Source organism: Budorcas taxicolor, chromosome 18 (genome assembly GCF_023091745.1).
Source record: "Budorcas taxicolor isolate Tak-1 chromosome 18, Takin1.1, whole genome shotgun sequence".
Classification (NCBI taxonomy): Eukaryota; Metazoa; Chordata; class Mammalia; order Artiodactyla; family Bovidae; genus Budorcas; species Budorcas taxicolor.
The window spans coordinates 65588475-65609941 of NC_068927.1; the positions used below are offsets into that span (position 1 = coordinate 65588475).

General features: G+C 55.4%; 1 protein-coding gene across 1 annotated transcript; it reads left to right on the top strand.

Moving 5' to 3' along the window:
* The first annotated feature begins 825 nt into the window (after positions 1-825).
* Positions 826-20066, top strand: NLRP5 (NLR family pyrin domain containing 5). Its single transcript, XM_052655256.1, has 11 exons — positions 826-1132; positions 3537-3614; positions 4543-6154; positions 7884-8051; positions 9289-9456; positions 15389-15559; positions 15943-16113; positions 17244-17414; positions 17599-17766; positions 19243-19413; positions 19937-20066. The coding sequence occupies exons 1-11, from the start codon at positions 844-846 to the stop codon at positions 20064-20066; spliced, it is 3297 nt and encodes a 1098-aa protein (XP_052511216.1). The 5' UTR covers positions 826-843.
* Positions 20067-21467: the final 1401 nt, after the last annotated feature.

The following is a 21467-nucleotide window of genomic DNA, read 5'->3' on the forward strand; positions in this document are numbered from 1 at the left end:
TGGGGCAACAAGACTCGATATTCAAACAGGGTCTGATTTCAGGCCCTGTAATCCTAACAGCTTCTGTGGGATCACGCAAGACCCCCCTGCAGCAAATGAACTTATCTATGAAACAAAATGAACGCACAGACGTAGAGAACAGGTTTCTCCAGTTGCTGCCCCAGGGCTCTGAGTGGAGGCTAGTCTCTGGCTGCAGAGCAGGGGCTCAGGGCACTTGAGCATCAGGAGCTGAGGCTCCCGGGCCCCGGAGCTCTGCCGCACGGTCTCAGCTGCCCTCGGCATGGGGGACCCTCCTGCGATCGAACTCGTGTCCCCGGCATTGGCAGGCGGACTCTTAGCCACTGTATTCCCAGGGAAGTCCTTGGAATACCTTTATACCAAAAGTCTTCACTGTGTTTGTGTAACTGGAGGGTATGTTAACAAGCGCAACAGGAAACAACTCATCTGAAAACCCTGTGGCTGATTTTCACTAAGTGACGGGAACCCATTGGCCAATTCCGCTGAGCCTAGCCTGTTAGCCAGGATCACTCACTGGCAAGTGTTTTCAATCTTTCTCTACGACCTTCCCCAGGGCTCAGCAGGTAAAGACTGCCTGCAACACAGGAGACCCGGGTTCGATCTCTGGGTCGGAAAGATGCCCTGGAGGAGGGCATGGCAACCCACTCCAGTATTCTCGCCTGGAGAATCCCACGACAGAGGAGCCTGGTGGGCTACAGTCCTTGGGGTCGCAAAGAGTCAGACACCCCTGAGCAACTAACTCTTCACCCTTCTAACAGGTCCCATTGGCTTCGTTTACCGAAGACTACGTTTCCATTTCGCCTGAGCGCTCAGCCTTGCGTCAAGATGAGAGAAGCCAAAAAAGCACCCTTCTCCAATTACGGACTGCAGTGGTGCTTCGAGCAGCTGGGCAAAGAGGAGTTTCAGACGTTTAAGGCCCTCCTGAAGGAGCACGCATCAGAACCGGCAGCGTGCTCCTTCCCGCTGGTCCAGGTGGACAGGGCCGATGCGGCGTCCCTCGCCTCCCTCCTGCATGAGCACTGCAGAGCGTCTCTCGCCTGGAAGACATCCATCGACATCTTTGAAAAGATGCGCCTGTCGGCGCTGTCTGAGATGGCAAGGGACGAGATGAAAAGTGAGTGAGATTGGGGCAGACCTCAGGGGTAGGGGAAACGGGGTGACCTCAAGTTCCCAGGAGATGGGGACCAGGAGACCCCCATTGGTCTCTCGGGGGTGGGAGGGTGTCTATCTCTACAGCGGGATTCTGAACTAGGAGCACTCACTCACTCACTGCTCAACCTGCCTCGCTGGAAACCCAAGTCATCTCCAGCCTGTGAAACCATGAAGGAGCAGACAGGTCTGCCTGGTGGGTTGAAGGTAGCAGACGGGATGTGGAGTCAAAAGTGCCAAGCCAGAGCTCTGGTGCCCCCACATGTGTGACTTCTGGCAAATTCTTTCCTTCTCTGCATCTGGGGAAGTCTTTGTGCTGCCTCTATGTGCTGTTGCCAAGGTTCAATAAGAAAGTGAATCTTCATCCTGTTTGTCCTTATTAGTTTTCTGTCTGGAAGATCTGTCCTTCGGTGTGAGTGGGGTACTAAAGTCCCCGACGACTATCTTGTTGCTGTCCATTTCCCCTTTAACAGTTGCCAGCATTTGCCTCATGCACTGAGGTGCTGCTGGGTTGGGTGCATGTGTCTTTATAATTGTTACATCATCTTCTTGGATAGATCCCTCAGTCATTATGTAGCGGCCTTCCTTGTCTCGTGAATGTACTGGGTCGTGTCTGACTCTTTGCAACCCCATGGACTGTAGCCTGCCAGGCTCCTCTGTCCATCTTCCTGGAATTTTCCAGACAAAAATACCGGAGTGGGTTGCCGTTTCCTCCTCCAGGGGCTCTTCCTGACCCAGGGATCAAACCCAAGTCTCTCCTGTCTCCTGCACTGGCAGGTGGATTCTTCACCACTAGCGCCACCTGGGAAGTGCCTTACTTGAAAGCCTGTTTTATCTAATATGAGGATTGCTACTCCTGCTTCTTTTGACTTCCGCTTGCATGGAATATCTTTTTCCAGCCCTTCACTTTCAGTCTGCGTGTGTCCCTAGGTCTGAAGCATCTGGGTTTGTTTTGTTTTTAAGAACAGTTAACAGCTGTAGAATGGGTGTCTCCCTTATTTCTTGCCTTAGATTTAGAGACTAAGGTTCAAGGAACTTCTCTAAGGATTGCCCTCCCTCAGAATGTTGGTACCCATATTCTAGCAATGTACTTACATCAAGTTCTGTGGTTATCATCAGGTATTTAGGAGAAAGGTAGTAGAAAAAAAAATAATAGCTCTCCTTTATCTGGAGAAGGAAATGGCAACCCACTCCAGTATTCTTGCCTGGAGAATCTCATGGACGGAGGAGCAGGGTGGGCTACAGTCCACAGGGTCGCAAAGAGTCGGACGCAACTGAGCGACTTGACTTGACTTCACTTCACTTTTCCTTTATCAGGAGGAATTCTCTCTTTCAGCTGTGGACAAAAACTTAAGAGTCCCAAGTGTGAGCAGCCAGATTGACTACAAAGACTTACAGGTAGTCCACGCCTCGATGCTGCTCATCTGTTGTGTCTGTAAAGGGCTTGAACAGAAGCTCTTCCTTCTGAGAATCAAAAAAAGGTCCCTGGATGGCAAACATATTAGTATTATTCATAGGAAACCGCTGTTTTTCAGTCGCTCAGTCATGTCTGACTTTGCGACCCCATGGACTGCAGCACACCAGGCCTCCCTGTCCATCACCAACTGCTGGCGCTTGCCCAAACTCACGTCCATTGAGCCAGTGATGCCATCCAACCATCTCATCCTCTGTCATCCCCTTCTCCTCCTGCCTTCAATCTTTCCCAGCATCAGGGTCTTTGCCAGTGAGTCAGCTCTTTGCATCAGGTGGCCAAAGTATTGGAGCTTCAGCATCAGTCATTCTAATGACTATTCAGGGTTGATTTCCTCTAGGATTGACTGGTTGGATCTCCTTGCAGTCCAAGGGCCTCTCGAGTGTCTTCTCCAACACCACAGTTCAAAACATCAATTCTTCAGTGCTCAGCTTTCTTTACAGTCCAAATCTCACATCCATACATGACTACTGGAAAAACCATGGCTCTGACTGTAAGGACCTTTGCCAGCACAGTGACATCTCTGCTTTTTAATACACTGTCTGGGTTTGTCATAGCTTTCCTTCCAAGGAGCAAGGGTCTTTTAATTTCATGGCTGCAGTCACTGTCTGCAGTGATTTTGGAGCCCAGGATAATAAAATCTGTAGGAAATGAGGGTTATAAAATCAAAATAAGAGTGGGTGTTTACTGATCAGTACCCCCATCTGAGCCACCGTGTTGAGACTGGCACGGGCCATGCGTCTCCATTTTCCTCGCTGCAGACGGATTGGGGAATAAACTGAGATGCTGAGACGAGTGTGGGTTCCCTTCAGTATTTTGGGCTGGAGATTCTTCATCCCTGATGAGGGTGGCTGCCATGACGTTATTGAGACAGTGGCTCGCCTGTTCTTGATTGCAGAGCATCTACTGGCTGAAACATCAGAAGATTCCGCACCAGCAAAGACTGACCAAGGTCCAAGCATGAAAGAAGTGCCGGGTTAGTTGGGGATCACGGGGAGGGAAGAAGTGGTGGGAAAATGCATGCGTGTGAATTACGCTGCTCTTAACATTTATATACAAGGAGGTGATCGTGGGAAAAATTTGTTTTGATATGGACCGTTTTTAAAGTCTGTATTTAATTTGTTTCGATATTGTTTCTGATATATATATATATATATATATATATTTTTTTTTTTTTTTAGCCCCGAGGTATGTGAGATTTTAGGTCCTTGACCAGGGGTCGAACCCACAACCCCTGAGTTAGAAGGTGAAGTCTTAACTACTGGGCCACCTGGGAAGTCCTGGTAGTGACAGCTAAGACATTCGTGGGGCTTTCCAGGTGGCTCAGTAGTAAAGAATCTACCTGGCAATGCAGGAGACCCAGGTTTGATCCCGGGATCAGGAAGATCCCCTGCAGGAGGAAATGGCAACCAGGACTGCAGCCTGCAGGCCCCTCGGTCCGTGGGGATTCTCTAGGCAAGAATGCTGGAGCGGGGTGTCATTCCCTCCTCCAGGGGATCTTTCCGACCCAGTGACTGAACCCTCATCTCCTGCGTCTCCTGCACTGCAGGCAGATTCTGTACCACAAAGGTACAGTAGCAAGCAGCGAAGTCTCTGGCACAGCCTATGGTGGGAGACAGACACGTAAAGCGTCAGCTGTGAGTGCGGGAAAGAGCAGCCCAGTTAAAGGGACACAGATCTATTTCCCAGGACATCCATCCGCTCTGAAGAGGTGATCTTAGGGCCAGAGATCCTTACACGCACATTGCTAGGAAGAAACGAAAGCGCCCCAGAGGCAGGCTGGCTGGCTGTCTTCGCAGCGACTGGGTCTGTGGTCTTTGTTTGCGTCTCTGCTTGTTTCTTGCTGAAACCGTGACTCTCTTCACACCCAGTCCCATTCTTCCCCCCTCTTCCGTCCCATGCAGGCCCCAGAGAGGACCCACAGGACTCGCGGGACTACAGGATCCACGTGATGACAACATTCTCCACCAGGCTGGACACACCCCAGCACTTTGAAGAATTTGCCTCCGAGTGTCCGGACGCGCACGCGCTATCGGGGGCATTTAACCCAGACCCCCGGGGGGGCTTCCGGCCTCTCACGGTGGTTCTGCACGGACCCCCGGGGGTCGGGAAGTCCATGCTGGCCCGGAGGCTCCTGCTGTTCTGGGCACAAGGCGACCTCTACCAGGGCTTGTTCTCCTACGTCTTCCTTCTCCGCGCCAGAGACCTCCAGGGGTCCAGGGAGACCAGCTTCGCGGAGCTCATCTCCAGGGAGTGGCCGGACGCCCCGGTCCCGGTGGAGAAGGTCCTGTCCCAGTCCAAAAGGCTCTTGATCGTGGTGGATGGACTCGAGGAGCTGGAGCTCACCTTCGGAGACCAGGACTCCAGCCTCTCGGCTGACTGGGTGGAGAGGCAGCCCGTGGCCGTCCTGGCACACAGCCTGCTGAAGAAAGTCCTGCTCCCCGAGTGCGCCCTCCTCCTCACTGTCCAGGACGCGGGCGTGCAGAGGCTCCAAGCCCTGCTCCGGTCTCCCCGTTACCTCTGGGTAGGGGGCCTCTCGGTGGAAAACAGGGTGCAGTTGCTCCTCGGCGGCGGGAAGCACGGTCGTCAGAAGACACGTGCCTGGCACGCGGGCACAGACCACCAGGAGGTGCTTGACAAGTGTCAGGTGCCCGTGGTGTGCGCCCTTGTCCGTGAGGCCCTCGAGCTGCACGGGGAGCCGGAGAAAGGCCTTCCCGTCCCCGGCCACACCCTCACGGGCTTGTACGCCGCCTTCGTTTTCCAGCGGCTGGCTCCCAAAGATGCAGGCCGGCGCGCACTGAGCAAGGAGGAATGCAGTGCCCTGAAGGGCTTGTGCCGGCTGGCCGTGGACGGCGTGTGGAATGCGAAGTTCGTGTTTGATGGCGACGACCTGGGCATCCACGGGCTGAAGGGGCCCGAGCTCTCCGCCCTGCAGCAGGCGAGCATCCTTCTCCCTGACAGCCGCTGCGGAAGGGGCCACGCGTTCTCCCACCTCAGCCTCCAGGAGTTCTTTGCTGCCTTGTTCTACGTCCTGCAAGGCATCGAGGGAGACGGGGAAGGCTACCCGCTGTTCCCCCAGAGCACAAAGAGCCTGACGGAGCTCAGGCACGTCGACCTCAACGTCCACCTGGTCCAGATGAAGAGGTTCCTGTTTGGCCTTGTGAGCAAGGAGGCGACGCGGGCCCTGGAAACCCTCCTAGGCTGTCCCGTCGCCCCCGTGGCTAAGCAGCGCCTTCTGCACTGGATCTGCCTGCTGGGTCAGCACCCTGCTGCCCCTGCTGCCTCCCCAGACTTGCTCGAGGCCTTCTACTGCCTTTTCGAGACACAGGACGACGAGTTTGTTCGCTTGGCCTTGAACGGCTTCCAAGAAGTGTGGCTGCAGTTGAACCGGCCGATGGACTTAACGGTGTCTTCCTTCTGTCTCCGTCGTTGCCAGCATTTACGCAAAGTTCGACTGGATGTCAGAGAGACACCAAAGGATGAGTCTGCTGAGGCATGGCCCGGGGCTCCCCAAGGGTGAGTGCCCCACCTCTGCCGTTCCCGTTCTTGTGTTTGTGTTTCTTTCCAACACAAGAGAGGTATAACTGAGCAAAATTGCACATATGTAAGGTGTATGATTTGGTGTTTTGATGTACCTGAAATAATCACCATCAAGCTAGTCAGCACGCCCATGCCTCATATAGCTACCATTTTCTTTGTGTGTGAAAACTCCTAAAGACCATCCCCCTGGGTCTGCATCGTGTTAACACATTAGAGCTCCAGAATGCACTCATCCTGATAACTGCAACTTTGTACCCTTTGGCCCACATCTCCCAGTTCCCCACGCCAAGGCCCAGGCAAGCGCCGCTCCACGCTCGGCTTCCGTGAACTTGACTGCTGTAGAATCTGAGACCGGGCACGTCGCCCCGTGACTGGCTCATCTCGCTTGGCACACTGTGCTCTGGCTCACCGCTGCTGTGGCCGACGGCAGTGCCTCCTCCTGTTTCAAGCCTGAACCATGTTCCACTGTGTGTGTGTACACCGCATTTTCTCTTCTTATGTGTTTATGTTTAGTGGGAGGATAACTGCTTCATGGAGTTGTGTTTCTGCCACACATCCACACAAATCAGCCACAGGTATACACGTGTCCCCCCGCCCTCGAACCTCCCCCCCACCCCATCCCACCACTCTAGGTCCTCACAGAGCACCGAGCCGGGCTCCCGGTGCCGTGTGGCAAATTCCCGTCCGCCATCTGTTCTACACATGATAATGTACGTGTTCCAAGGCCACTCTCAGCTGATCCCAGCCTCTCCGCCCCCCGCTGTGTCCACAGGTCGGCTCTCTAGGTCTGTGTCTCCACCCCTGCCCTGCAAGTAAATGCATAAGTACCATCTTTCTAGATTCCATATAATGTGTCAATAGGCAATATTTATTTTTATCTTTCTGACTTCACTCTGTATATAACAGGCTCTAGGTTCATCTACGTCATTAGAACTGACTCAGCCTCATTCCTTTCCATGGCTGAGTAACAGTCCACTGAGTGAGTATGTGCCACAGCTGCTTTATCCACGCCGCTACCGGTGGACATCTAGGTTGCTCCCACGTCCTGGCTGTTGTAAACAGCGCTGCAGCGGACGCTGGGGCACACACGCCACAGTTTCTTTACCCACTGATGGACACTTAGGTTGTTTCTGTATCTTGACTGTTGTGAATAATGTACAAATGCCTCTCTGGGACCCTGATTCCAATTCTCTTGGACACACCCCCAAAAGTGGGGTTTCCGGATCATACGGGAGAAGATGAGATGGCTGGATGGCATCACCGATTCAGTGGACACGAACTTGGGCAAACTCTGGGAAATAGTGCAGGACAGGGAAGGCTGGCGTGCTCCAGTCCACGGAGTCACAAAGAGTCGGACATGACTTGGCAACTGGACAACACCAAATGGTGGTTCTATTTTTAATTTTGGGGGAGGGACGTTCCATACCGTTTTCCATAGTGGCTACACTTTGACGTTCAAGAGGCAGCTAGAATTCAAGCACAGATCTTACTTAGAGCTGGCGGTATGCCCTGTGGCTACAGAAGTGTTCTGGAGGCAGTTTGGTTATGACACCACTCCTCCAGACCATGAGATCAGATCCACTCAGAGCCTCTGAGACCCTCCCCATCCTAACAGCCTGACTTCTCTCCTCAGGCATGGGTTGCGCAGTTGCTCGTGTCAAATCCATCCTGTGTGAACAAATGTTTGTTTCCTTCTCCACAACAGGCTGAAGATCAAGACCCTTGATGAGCACTGGGAAGACCTCTGCTCCGTGCTCGGCACACACCCAAACCTACGAGAGCTCGACCTGAGTGGCAGCGTCTTGAGCAAGGAGGCCATGAAGACCCTCTGTGTCAAGCTGCGGCAGCCAGCCTGTAAAATACAGAATCTGATGTGAGGCTTCCCAGACCCCGTACCTCCCCCTTCGTGTGGCTGTGTCTCGGCTCTCCTCTCCTACCTACTGATCTTCAGAATGTATTTGCAGGGAATAAGGGCTGTGGAAGGTGCAGGAACCAAGTTCCCAAAAGTACAGGTGGGGAATGTCTAAGGATCTTGTGAAGGGATTACTAAGGTGGGTTCGTTTACTCAGGGTTTTGAAGGATGAATAGGAGTTCTCAGGGTTTTGAAGGATGAATAGGAGTTCTCAGGGTTTTGAAGGATGAATAGGAGGGGGTTAGTAGGGGGGGTAGTGAGGAAGGTTCATTTCAGTACTGTATTCATTGATACCATAAGTTTACACTGTCTGTCTGACGAATCATGTGTCAGTACCTCCATCAATGCTATGATACAAAACACTTTAGATGTTATACGTATAACCTACATATGAGTCTATACATACGTGTAACACTGGACATCAAAAATGAAAATACAATGCAAAAAAATCATAAATGTATTTATACATATAATGATGTACACACTGATAATGAAGAAGCATCAATAACGTTGCTTTATGGATTCCTGGGTAGGAAAGATCCCCTGGAGAAGGAAATGGCAACCCACTCCAGTATTCTTGCCTGGAGAATCCCATGGACAGAGGAGCCCGGGGGACTACAGTCCATAGAGTCACAAAGAGTCAGACACGACTTTGCAACTAAGCTGCAAGAACAGCACGGTGGCCCTGCCTGGACACGGATGGATGAGCCATTACACACTCCTCATGGCATCCATATTACGGTCACAATCATAACACAATATTGGAAACATTGCTATATTCTAAAAAAAAACCACGTACCTTTAATGATTGGCTGACAGGCTGTTTCTCTGGTTATAAGAGAGAAAAGCCTTCTGTACAGCAATGTAATTCTTTGCAAGCAAAGTTCTAAAATAGTAAGAAAACAAGCACATCGTTGGTTTTATACTGAATGCCACTCACCTTCTTCCTGTGTAGGGATAGGCGGTCCACGTCAACACCAGTTTTGCATACGATGGTCTACATGCGTGTTTTTATATTTCTTGAGAAAAACCCCACATACACAAGAACTCATACAGTTTAAACCCGTGTTGTTTGAGGAGCAACTGTAAACGCAAATAATGAAAGATCAGAGTCAAAACGGGACCAGAGAAGGAAAGATGAGGATACGACGGAACCTGTCCCATCGTCCTAACTCGAGCCCCCTTTTCTCGTCTGCAGATTTGCCGGCGCCCGGGTCACCCCTGGCCTCCGTCACCTCTGGATGACTCTGGTGATCAACCGGAACGTCACGCGCCTGGACCTGACGGGCTCCCGCCTGGGCGAGGAGGACGCGCGGACGGCGGCCGAGGCCCTCAGGCACCCGCACTGCGCGCTGCAGACTCTGAGGCGAGTCCCGCGCTGCCCGCTGTCTGCTTCTCGGGTTTCCGGGCGTTCCTGCTTTACTTTGCACTTGGAGAGAAGCTTTCGCACAGAGCTGCTGAGGCCTTCCCAAGCTCTGGGAGTCTGGCGCCGGGACGAGTGCTCGGCCGCGTGTGTACAGTGAACGCCGCCAAACCCGACCCGAGGCGGGGCGCGCTCCCGTGCGCTTCTCCGTGAGACGCAAGGTCCGGGGGCTCCCCTGGGGGCGCCGCAGCCGAGACGGCGCTCGCGATGCGGGGCGCCCGGGTTCCATCCCTGCCCGGGGAACCAGACCCCGCCAGCCGCCACCCAAAACCCAGCGCGCGCACGGCCCGCGGGACTCCGCTCAGGGCTCCGGGGTAGCCTGGACGGGCGCGGGGTGTGGGGCAGAGTCGCACTGACTGAGCCATGCACGCGCGCGCACACCCACACGCCCCACACCCCCCCCACATACACACCCCCCCCACATACACACCCCCCCCCACATACACCCCCCCCACATACACCCCCCACATACACCCCCCCACATACACACACCCCCACATACACACACCCCCACATACACCCGCCCCACATACACCCCCCCCACATACACACACCCCCACATACACACACCCCCACATACACCCCCCCCACATACACCCCCCCACATACACACCCCCCCACATACACCCCCCCACATACACACCCCCCCACATACACCCCCCCACATACACACACCCCACATACACACCCCCCACATACACACACACCCCCCACATACACACACCCCCACATACACCCCCCCCACATACACCCCCCACATACACCCCCCACATACACCCCCCACATACACACCCCCCCCCACATACACCCCCCCACATACACCCCCCACATACACCCCCCCCACATACACCCCCCACATACACACCCCCCACATACACACCCCCACATACACACCCCCCACATACAAACACCCCCCACATACACACCCCCCCACATACATCCCCCCCCACATACACCCCCCCACATACACACCCCCCACATACACACCCCCCACATACACACACAACCCCCACATACACCCCCCCCACATACACACCCCCCCCACATACACCCCCCCACATACACCCCCCACATACACCCCCCCCACATACAAACACCCCCCACATACACACCCCCACATACACACCCCCACATACACACCCCCCACATACACACCCCCCACATACACACCCCCCCCCACATACACCCCCCCACATACACCCCCCCCACATACACCCCCCCACATACACACACCCCCACATACACACCCCCCCACATACACACCCCCCCCCACATACACCCCCCCACATACACCCCCCCCACATACACCCCCCACATACACCCCCCCACATACACCCCCCACATACACCCCCCCCACATACAAACACCCCCCACATACACACCCCCCCACATACATCCCCCCCCACATACACCCCCCCACATACACACCCCCCACATACACACCCCCCACATACACACACACACCCCCCACATACACACCCCCCCCACATACACACCCCCCACATACACACCCCCACATACACACACCCCCACATACACACACCCCCACATACACCCCCCCCACATACACCCCCCCCACATACACCCCCCCCACATACACACCCCACATACACCCCCCACATACACACCCCCACATACACCCCCCACATACACACCCCCCACATACACACACCCCCACATACACCCCCCCCCACACACACACCCCCCACATACACACCCCCCACATACACACACCCCCCCACATACACCCCCCCACATACACACCCCCCCCCACATACACCCCCCCACATACACACCCCCCCCCACATACACCCCCCCACATACACACACCCCCCCACATACACACACCCCCCACATACACGCCCCCCACATACACACACCCCCCCACATACACCCCCCACATACACACACCCCCCCACATACATCCCCCCCACATACACACCCCCCACATACACACACACCCCCCCCACATACACCCCCCCCACATACACCCCCCCACATACACACCCCCCCCACATACACCCCCCCCACATACACAAACCCCCCCACATACACCCCCCACATACACACACCCCCCCACATACACCCCCCCCACATACACACACCCCCCCACATACACCCCCCACATACACACACCCCCCCACATACACACCCCCCCCACATACACCCCCCCACATACACACCCCCCCACATACACCCCCCCACATACACACCCCCCCCACATACACCCCCCCACATACACACACCCCCCCACATACACACACCCCCCACATACACCCCCCCCACATACACCCCCCCCCACATACACCCCCCACATACACACCCCCCACATACACACCCCCCACATACACACACACCCCCCCCACATACACACACACCCCCCCCACATACACCCCCCCCACATACACCCCCCCACATACACCCCCCCCACATACACCCCCCCCACATACACCCCCCCCACATACACACCCCCCCCCACATACACACCCCCCACATACACCCCCCCACATACACACCCCCCACATACACACCCCCCACATACACACCCCCCCCACATACACCCCCCCCACATACACCCCCCCCACATACACCCCCCCACATACACACACCCCCCCACATACACCCCCCACATACACCCCCCCACATACACACCCCCCCACATACACACCCCCCCACATACACCCCCCCACATACACCCCCCCCACATACACACCCCCCCCACATACACACCCCCCCCACATACACCCCCCCCACATACACACCCCCCACATACACCCCCCCACATACACCCCCCACATACACACCCCCACATACACCCGCCACATACACACCCCCCACATACACCCCCCCACATACAAACACCCCCCACATACACACCCCCCCACATACACACACGCCCACATACACACACCCCCACATACACACACCCCCACATACACACCCCCACATACACACCCCCCCCCACATACACACCCCCCCACATACACCCCCCCACATACACCCCCCACATACACATCCCCCCACATACACACCCCCACATACACACCCCCCCCACATACACCCCCACATACACCCCCCCACATACACCCCCCCCCACATACACACCCCCCCCACATACACCCCCACATACACACCCCCCCCACATACACCCCCCCACATACATCCCCCCACATACACACCCCCCCACATACACACCCCCACATACACACCCCCCCCACATACACCCCCACATACACACCCCCACATACACACCCCCCACATACACACACCCCCCCACACACCCCCCCACATACACCCCCCCACATACACACCCCCCACATACACCCCCCCACACACACCCCCCCACATACACCCCCCCACATACATCCCCCCACATACACACACCCCCCACATACACACCCCCACATACACCCCCCCACATACACACCCCCCCACATACACACCCCCACCTACACACCCCCCCACATACACACCCCCCCCCACATACACACCCCCCCCACATACACACCCCCCCCACACACACACACCCCCACATACACACACCCCCCACACACACAGACCCCACACACATCCCCCCACCTACACACCCCCCCCACATACACACACCCCCCCCACATACACCCCCCCACATACACACACCCCCCTTCCCCCCCCCACATACACCCCCCCCCACATACACACCCCCCCACATACACACCCCCCCACATACACACCCCCCCACATACACACCCCCCCACACACACACCCCCACATACACCCCCCCACATACACACCCCCCACATACACCCCCCCACATACACCCCCCCACACACACCCCCCCCACATACACCCCCCCACATACACACCCCCCCCACATACACCCCCCCACATACACCCCCCCACATACACACCCCCCCACATACACACCCCCCCACATACACACCCCCCCACACACACACACCCCCACATACACACACCCCCCACATACACACCCCCACATACACCCCCCCCACATACACACCCCCCCCACATACACACCCCCACATACAGCCCCCCACATACACACCCCCCCACATACACACCCCCCCACCTACACACCCCCCCACATACACACCCCCCACATACACACCCCCCCACATACACACCCCCCCACATACACACACCCCCCACATACACACCCCCCCACATACACACACCCCCCACACACACACACCCCCCCACATACACACACCCCCCACACACACAGACCCCACACACATCCCCCCACCTACACACACCCCCCCGACATACACCCCCCCACATACACACCCCCCCACATACACACCCCCCCACATACACACCCCCCCACATACACACCCCCCACATACACACCCCCCCACATACACACCCCCCCACATACACACACCCCCCACATACACACACCCCCACATACACACCCCCACATACACACCCCCCCCACATACACCCCCCCCACATACACACCCCCCCACATACACACACCCCCCACATACACACCCCCCCACATACACACACCCCCCCACATACACACACCCCCACATACACACACCCCCACATACACACACCCCCACATACACACACACCCCCACATACACACACCCCCCCACATACACACACCCCCCACATACACACACCCCGCCACATACACACACCCCCACACACACACCCCACACACACACACACCCCACACACATCCCCCCACCTACACACACACACCCACACGCACACACATACACACACCCCACACACATACACACACCCCCCACACACATACACACCCCACACAGCCCCCCACACCCACACGCACACCACACACCCCCACACACACAGCTATACCCGCACACACACGCACATACACACCTGCACCCACACACCTGCACACACCACACGCGCACCCACACACACACCCCCCACAAACCCACCCACCCACACCCCCACCCCCACCTACACACCCCTACACACACACCCCTACACACACACACCGCACACACACCGCACACACCCCTGCACACACACACCGCACACACCCCCCACCCCCACACACACATACACACACACACACACCACTGCACACCTCACACACACACACCTACACACACACACCTACACACACACACCCCACCCCCCCACACACATACACCCACACACACCTACACACACACACCCCATTTGGTGATACAGGCGTGTGCAGTTAGTGTCGTCATTCACCATTCCAGGGACATCTCAGTTGCTGCCAGTTTGTGATTTCCTGGGGGGGGTTTTGCCAGTTAGATTCACTGGGACTAAAAAACAGGACTGCTTGGTGCTTTGGCTGTATTTTGAGAGAGATAAACGTGAGGTCTGTTCAGCTTTATTGACTAACATACCTCAATCCTGTATTATAAACATCAAAATTACTGAAAGACTACATTTTAATGATTCCTACCAAAAAAAAAAAAACCTGTGTGGTGGGATCCAGATGTTAGCTAATGCAGCCTTGGCAGTCATACCGCACTATATCCGTGCGCCAAGTCAGCACGCTCACACCCCAACTTACACAGTGTTGCAGGTCAGACAAACATACAGAACGTCAGCTGGTGATCATTGCGATGAATAAAGTAATAGGGGGATGAGAAGACGGGCAGAGGAGGGCGGGCAGGCATGCTTGGGAAGGTGGTGAGACCGACTTACTCAGGCGAAGTGGCATCCCAGAGGGTGAACGGAAAACTGAACCACAAAAAGGTCTGAGGCTGCGAACAGGCATGGCAAATGCTGGGACCCTCAAGCCAGAGCAGAGAACGCCCAGGAGCCAGCTGAAGGGACAGGGCGGCTGATGGGGGCAAGCTGGGCTGCTTCTGGAGAGAGGTGAGTACGTGCTCCACGTTGCCTGTCTCTGCAGGTTGGATCGCTGTGGATTAACCCCAGCCTCTTGTCGGGTGATCTCCCAAGTGCTTGCTACGTCCGTCAGCCTGAAATCCCTCAGCCTCACGGGAAATAAGGTGGCAGACCAGGGCGTGAAGTCTCTCTGTGACGCCCTGAAGGTCACACCCTGCACCCTGCAGAAGCTAATGTGAGCGGTACTTCTGTTCACCAGCCCTATCTTCCCTTGTCACAGGGGGTGGGGGGAAGGGAGGGGAACTGGCCGATGCATAAGCTGAGGGTTAGCATGGGGAGGGAGGGCCTCCTTCGGGGAGCCCTCTGTGGAAGTTTGTTTATTTCTGTTTAGTCGCTAAGTCCTGTCTGACTCTTTTGCGACCCCGTAGATAGTAGCTCGCCAGGCTCCTCTGTCCATGGGATTCTCCAGGGAAGGATACTGGAGGGGGTTGCCGTGCCCTCCTCCAGGAGATCCTCCCGACCCAGGGATGGAACACGCGTCTCCAGTGTCTCCTGCGCTGGCAGGCGGGTTCTTCACCGGCTGAGCTGTCATCTCCTTTCTGGCCTCTCTCCTTGCAGCCTGGGGAGCTGCGGGCTTGCAGCCGCCACCTGCCAAAACCTGGCCTCCGCTCTCATAGAGAACCAGGGCTTGACACACCTGTCCCTGTCGGGTGACGAACTAGGGAGCGAAGGGATGAGCCTGCTGTGTCGGGCCGTGAAGCTCCCCAGCTGCGGTCTGCAGAAGCTGGCGTGAGTCCACCCCGCGGCCCCCAGAGCATCTGTAGCTCTATTACAGCGAGCGCAGGGCAGCGGGGAAATGGTCAGGACGCGGGGACCTCGGAAGCACCGCGTCCTGCCCCCTCCTGACAGCTCCTACCCTGGAAAATCCCACCGCTGCTTCTGTGTTTCCTTCGAGCCAGAAGTCCTCATTCATCCACATGCAGCCGCGTCTCATTACTCCCGGTAGCCCCGTTCGGTAAAGTTGCCGAGAGGACAGGACAGGTGGGCGCAGGATGAGTGACGCTCCGGGGAGAGACTCCCACTGCTCCTGGGAGAATACAGGCTTAGGTTCCTGGGTGCCTCTGGTCACAGCGTTTTCTTAAAATTTCTTTTATTGAAGTATGGTTGATTTAGCATGTTGTGTTAATTTCTGCTAACTGCACAGGTGACTCAGCTTTTTCTAAACGCTTTTCCACTGTGGCTCGCCACAAGATGTTGAATGCGCTTCCTGTGCTAAGCAGTAGGACCCTGACGTTTACCCATCCTGTATGTAAGAGCTCACGTCTGCTGACCCAGACTCCCCATCCTTTCCGCCCCCAGCAACACCCCTGGCCCTTGGCCACCACCAGTCTGTGAGTCTGTTTCTGTTTCAGAGAAAAGTTCCATCTGTGCCCTATTTTCTCCAACCGATCAATACCTAACCTTGTTTTATGTGTTTCTGTTTACAGACACCTCATGTAATACATATTATTGAATCATTAACATTGAACTCAGGCTTCCCTGGGGGCTCAGTGGTAAAGAATCCGCCTGCCAAGGCAGGAGATTCCTCCCTGGGAGGGGAAGATCCCCTGGAGGAGGACATAGCAACCCACTCCAGTATTCTTGCCTGGAGAATCCCATGGACAGAGGAGCCCGGCGGGCTACTGTCTATGCGGTCGCGAAAGAGTCGGACACGACTGAGCAACTCAAGAACAAACGTGGAGCTCACAGCCAACACCACTGTACCTCGTGCCTGCAGGAAGCTTGTGGAACACACCCGTTTTCTCTAAGGCGCCTTCCAGCCTCCATAGCCTCAGCGCTGTCCCTGGGGGCCATCTGAAAGGCTGAGGTCGCTCTGAGGAGCACACCTGAGCTTCCCCTTCTCTGTGTGTGCCCCGCAGACTAAACGCATGCAGCCTGGACGTGGCTGGCTGTGGCTTCCTCGCCTTGGCACTCATGAGCAACAGGCATCTGACCCACCTGAGCCTCAGCATGAACCCCCTGGAAGATCCCGGGATGAACCTTCTGTGCGAGGTCATGATGGAGCCGTCCTGTCCCCTCCAGGACCTGAAGTAAGTATCCCCACTTGTTGGAGATCAAGTCTACCGTACGGAGGCCTGAGGTTCTAGCCGGTCAAAAGAGAGGACACCCTGAGTTAGTTCCAGGGTCCGTCTCTGCGTCCCCGTTTTGCTCTCTCTCCCCCCACCTCCAGCTCTCCCTCGCTCTCTGTCCCCTCCCTCTTCCCGCCTCTCGCAGTTTGGTGAACTGCCGCCTCACCGCCGCGTGCTGCGAGAGTCTGTCCAACGTGGTCACGAGGAGTCGGCACCTGAGAAGCCTGGATCTGGCTGCCAACGCCCTGGGTGATGAGGGGATTGCGGCGCTGTGCAAGGGACTGAAGCAGAAGAACGCCCTGACGAGACTCGGGTACGGTCCTGGGATCACCTCCGGGAGGGCTGGGCTCAGGGAGGGGAACGCAGACACGACATCGCTCCCACAAAGAGCAGGTTCTGCTCACCATCCCATCGAGTGGAGCCCAGCATCCAGGCCGACTGGGCACCTGTATGTGGATGAATGAAGTAGCAAACGCTGGAGGACATGGTCCGGAGGTGCTGAGAGCTAAGTAGATAAGTGTCTGCTGGACACAGTGCCGAATGGTGAAGGTATACAGACCCTGGCGTTGCCGGTCTAGTGAGAAGGATGGATCAAAGAGCAAATGAGGACACGGGTGGAGCTCAGACTCTCGAGGGCACCAGAATCGCCCCAGAGGCTGCTTAGAACTCTGTACCAGTACATACAGCGGACTGCTCTGCAGCCCGGCAAAGGGAAGGGCTAAAGCCACGTGCAGCAACACGGATGGGCCCAGAGCTGCTCACACGGAGTGAAGTGAGTTGGGCGGAGAAGGACCAAGACCATATGGTATCTCCCAAGTGCGGGATCTTAAGAAATGATACAAATGAGCTTCCTTATGAAACAGAAACAGACTCACAGACGCAGAAAGCAAACGGGAAAGCGGTGGTGGGAAAGGGATAAAGCAGGAGGTTGGAATTAACATACACAGAACACTGTGCATGGAAATAATCAAGGGCCTACTGCAGAGCACAGGGCGCTCTACTCAACATTCTGTAATGACCTACATGGGGAAGGAATCTGAAACACACTGGGTTTACGCATGGTATCACAGGGTCCCTCTGCTGCACACCTGAACCTAATACAACATTATAGATCAACTCTGCACTCAGGAAAGGCTCTTAACAAAAAAGGCCGCGCCACTGGCAGCCACTAGCTTGCTCTCAGTGCCCGTGACTCTGCTCCTGCTTTCTTCATTCACTCATTTTTTAGACTCCATATTTAAGTAAAACCATACAGTGCTTGTCTTTCCCTGGCTTCCTTTACCACGCATAATACCCTCCAGGTCCAGCCATGCTGTTGCAGATGGCGAGATTTTTGTTCTTTTTTGTGAATAGTATTCCACTGTACTTTTAAACTCGAAGTAGGGCAACTTCCTAGGGGTCCAGTGGCTCGGACTCTGCTCTTCCAGTACGGGGGGCATGGGCTCGATCTCTGGCTGGGGAGCTAAGATCCCGCCTGCCATGTGGCACAGCCAAATAGTGATGATAACAATAGGATATATCTCTTTAAAGTAAAAATTTTTTAAATGTTGTACAGGCAAGAATCCCAGAGTGGGTTACCATTCCCTTCTCCAGGGGATCTTCGCAACCCAGGGATCAAACCTGCATTAGCAGGCAGGTTCTTTACCGTCCGAGCACACCAGAGGGGCCCAAATAATGATAATAAGAGAGACAGCTATCGAAAATAAATAAGACTGTAGTGGAAGTCAAATACAGATTGGAGGGAGGCTCCCAGATGGCGGGGTCTTTCTTGGCTGTGCTGACCCTGCAGGTTGGAGGCGTGTGGACTGACCTCTGAAGGCTGCAAGGCCCTGTCCGCCGCCCTCATCTGCAGCCGGCACCTGGCCAGCCTGAACCTGATGCGCAACGACCTCGGCCCCAGAGGAATGGCGACGCTGTGTTCCGCTTTCATGCATCCCACCTCTAATCTACAGACCATCGGGTGAGCCCCCAGAGATGGCTTCTGAAATGCAAACAGACAAACAAAATGTTTGTGTCTTCCAAAAAACCATAAGGAGGATTACTGCAGGGTCCAGCCAGACCACTTGCGGTCTTGGTGGTAGTTTGGTGGCTAAGTTGTGTCTGACTCTACTGTGAGCCTCCTGGACTGTAGCCTGCCAGGCTTCTCTGTCCATGGGGATTCTCCAGGCAAGAACACTGGAGTGGGTTGTTGTTTCCTTCTCCAAGGGATCTTCCAGACCCAGGGATGGAACTCAGCTCTCCTGTGTTGCAGGGAGATTCTTTACCATCTGAGCCACCTTGGACAGCCCTGAAAGAGATGGAATTTGATTTTTTAAAAGGGTCGGGGGCTGAGTTTTATTCTAGGGGGAAGGCGCTGTCTGTCTGCAACAGTGTAAGAAGAGGTTTCAGACCCTTGGGCGGGGTGTCTGGGAGTGCTGAGGGAGGGAGAGGCGTCAGAGGCAAGTTCCCAGGGTGAGGAGGCCCCTTTCTGGCCGTCTTCCCAGGCTGTGGAAAGAGCAATACCCAGCCCGAGTGAGAAGGCTGCTGGAGCAGGTGCAGAGACTGAAGCCCCACGTGGTCATCAGTGACGCCTGGTACTCGGAGGAGGAGGACCAGCGCTGGTGGAGAATCTGAAGCCGGGAGAACCCCACCCCCACCCCCACTCTGATACGGGACCCTTCAGGAGACGGATGACGATTCCTGATCCTCACAAAGCCTCACTGGTGGTGGTTCCTGAGTATCCACTTCAGCTCGGTTGCCGATGTCTGCCTCTGACAAAGGCGTGTGCCCTTCACGTCCTGGAACTTCAGTTATCTGTGAAGCGTCTGTCCTACCTGAACACACGGGCAGGACTGAATAAACACTGAGCATTTGGAAGAAGCATCCAGTGCCTTCTTGATCGATCGGGGTGTGACTCCAGAGCAGATGAGGAAGGCCTTGGGTCTTTAAAAAAGTCACAACTCTGATGTTTCTTAAACAAAAACTTTTTAAGTGCATATCCGAATTTCAAAGGAAGATGTGACTATCACTGAGCATCAGAGGTATGAACACAACGTTGTCTTTATCGCTTACTGTAGTAAAGAACTGGTCTGCCAGAGTCTCCTCCTCAAAGCAACCACGAGGTAGGGAATGTTTTTCCTGTTTTACAGAGAAGGAAACAAAGGCTGATGGATGTTGACATTGGCCTGGTGTCACAAAAAGTCATTTAGACATCCTGAGAAAGCTCTAATTTGGAAAAAAAAAAAAACCCTGCACCCCAAAATTCATAGGCGCACTATTTACAATAACCTGAAGACACGGAGACACCTCAGTGCCCATGACAGATGAATGGGCCAAGACGGCGCACGGGGAGTGCTGCTCGGCCATAAAGGGTGGCGCTGGCCATCTGCAGCAGCGTGGGTGGCCCCAGGATGATCACGCTCAGTCCAGGAAGAGAAAGGCAAAGGCTGTGTGGTTATCACTCCACATGGAATCTAAAATTCGACGCACGGTTATGTGCACGTTTACGTCCATATTTGCCCCAGGGAAAGGCAGGGCAAGAGGTCAGGGACCCACTCCTGGAGGGGTCCATCCCTACTGTTCAGTTGCTCGGTCATGTCCGACTCTGTGCCACCCCGTGGACTGTAGCTCACCAGGCCCCTCTGTCCCTGGGAGTCTCCAGACAAGAATATGGAGGGGGTTGCCATTTCCTCCGCCAGGGGATTACCACTGAGCCACCAGGGAAGCTCTGGAGGGTGACCCTTGGCAAATCCAGGGGCATCGCCCTGACCAACCAAGTACGTCTGGCCATGGCGGGGGGGTGGGGTGGGGGGTGGACCTGGGGTGGCATCCATACTGCGTCCTAGATGACTGGGCTCTTCCCTTGTCATTTTCTCCAGGTGGATAAAGTCGGCTGTGTGTGTGTGTGTGTGTGTGTGGCCATGTCAGCTGGTCCTCTAAGCCACAAGTCCCCGAATGCCTGGCCTGGGATCGCTGTGTAGAACCTCCCCATTCACTGGGCGACAAGTCGGTGGGTGGATGAGTCCAGGTTTAGTT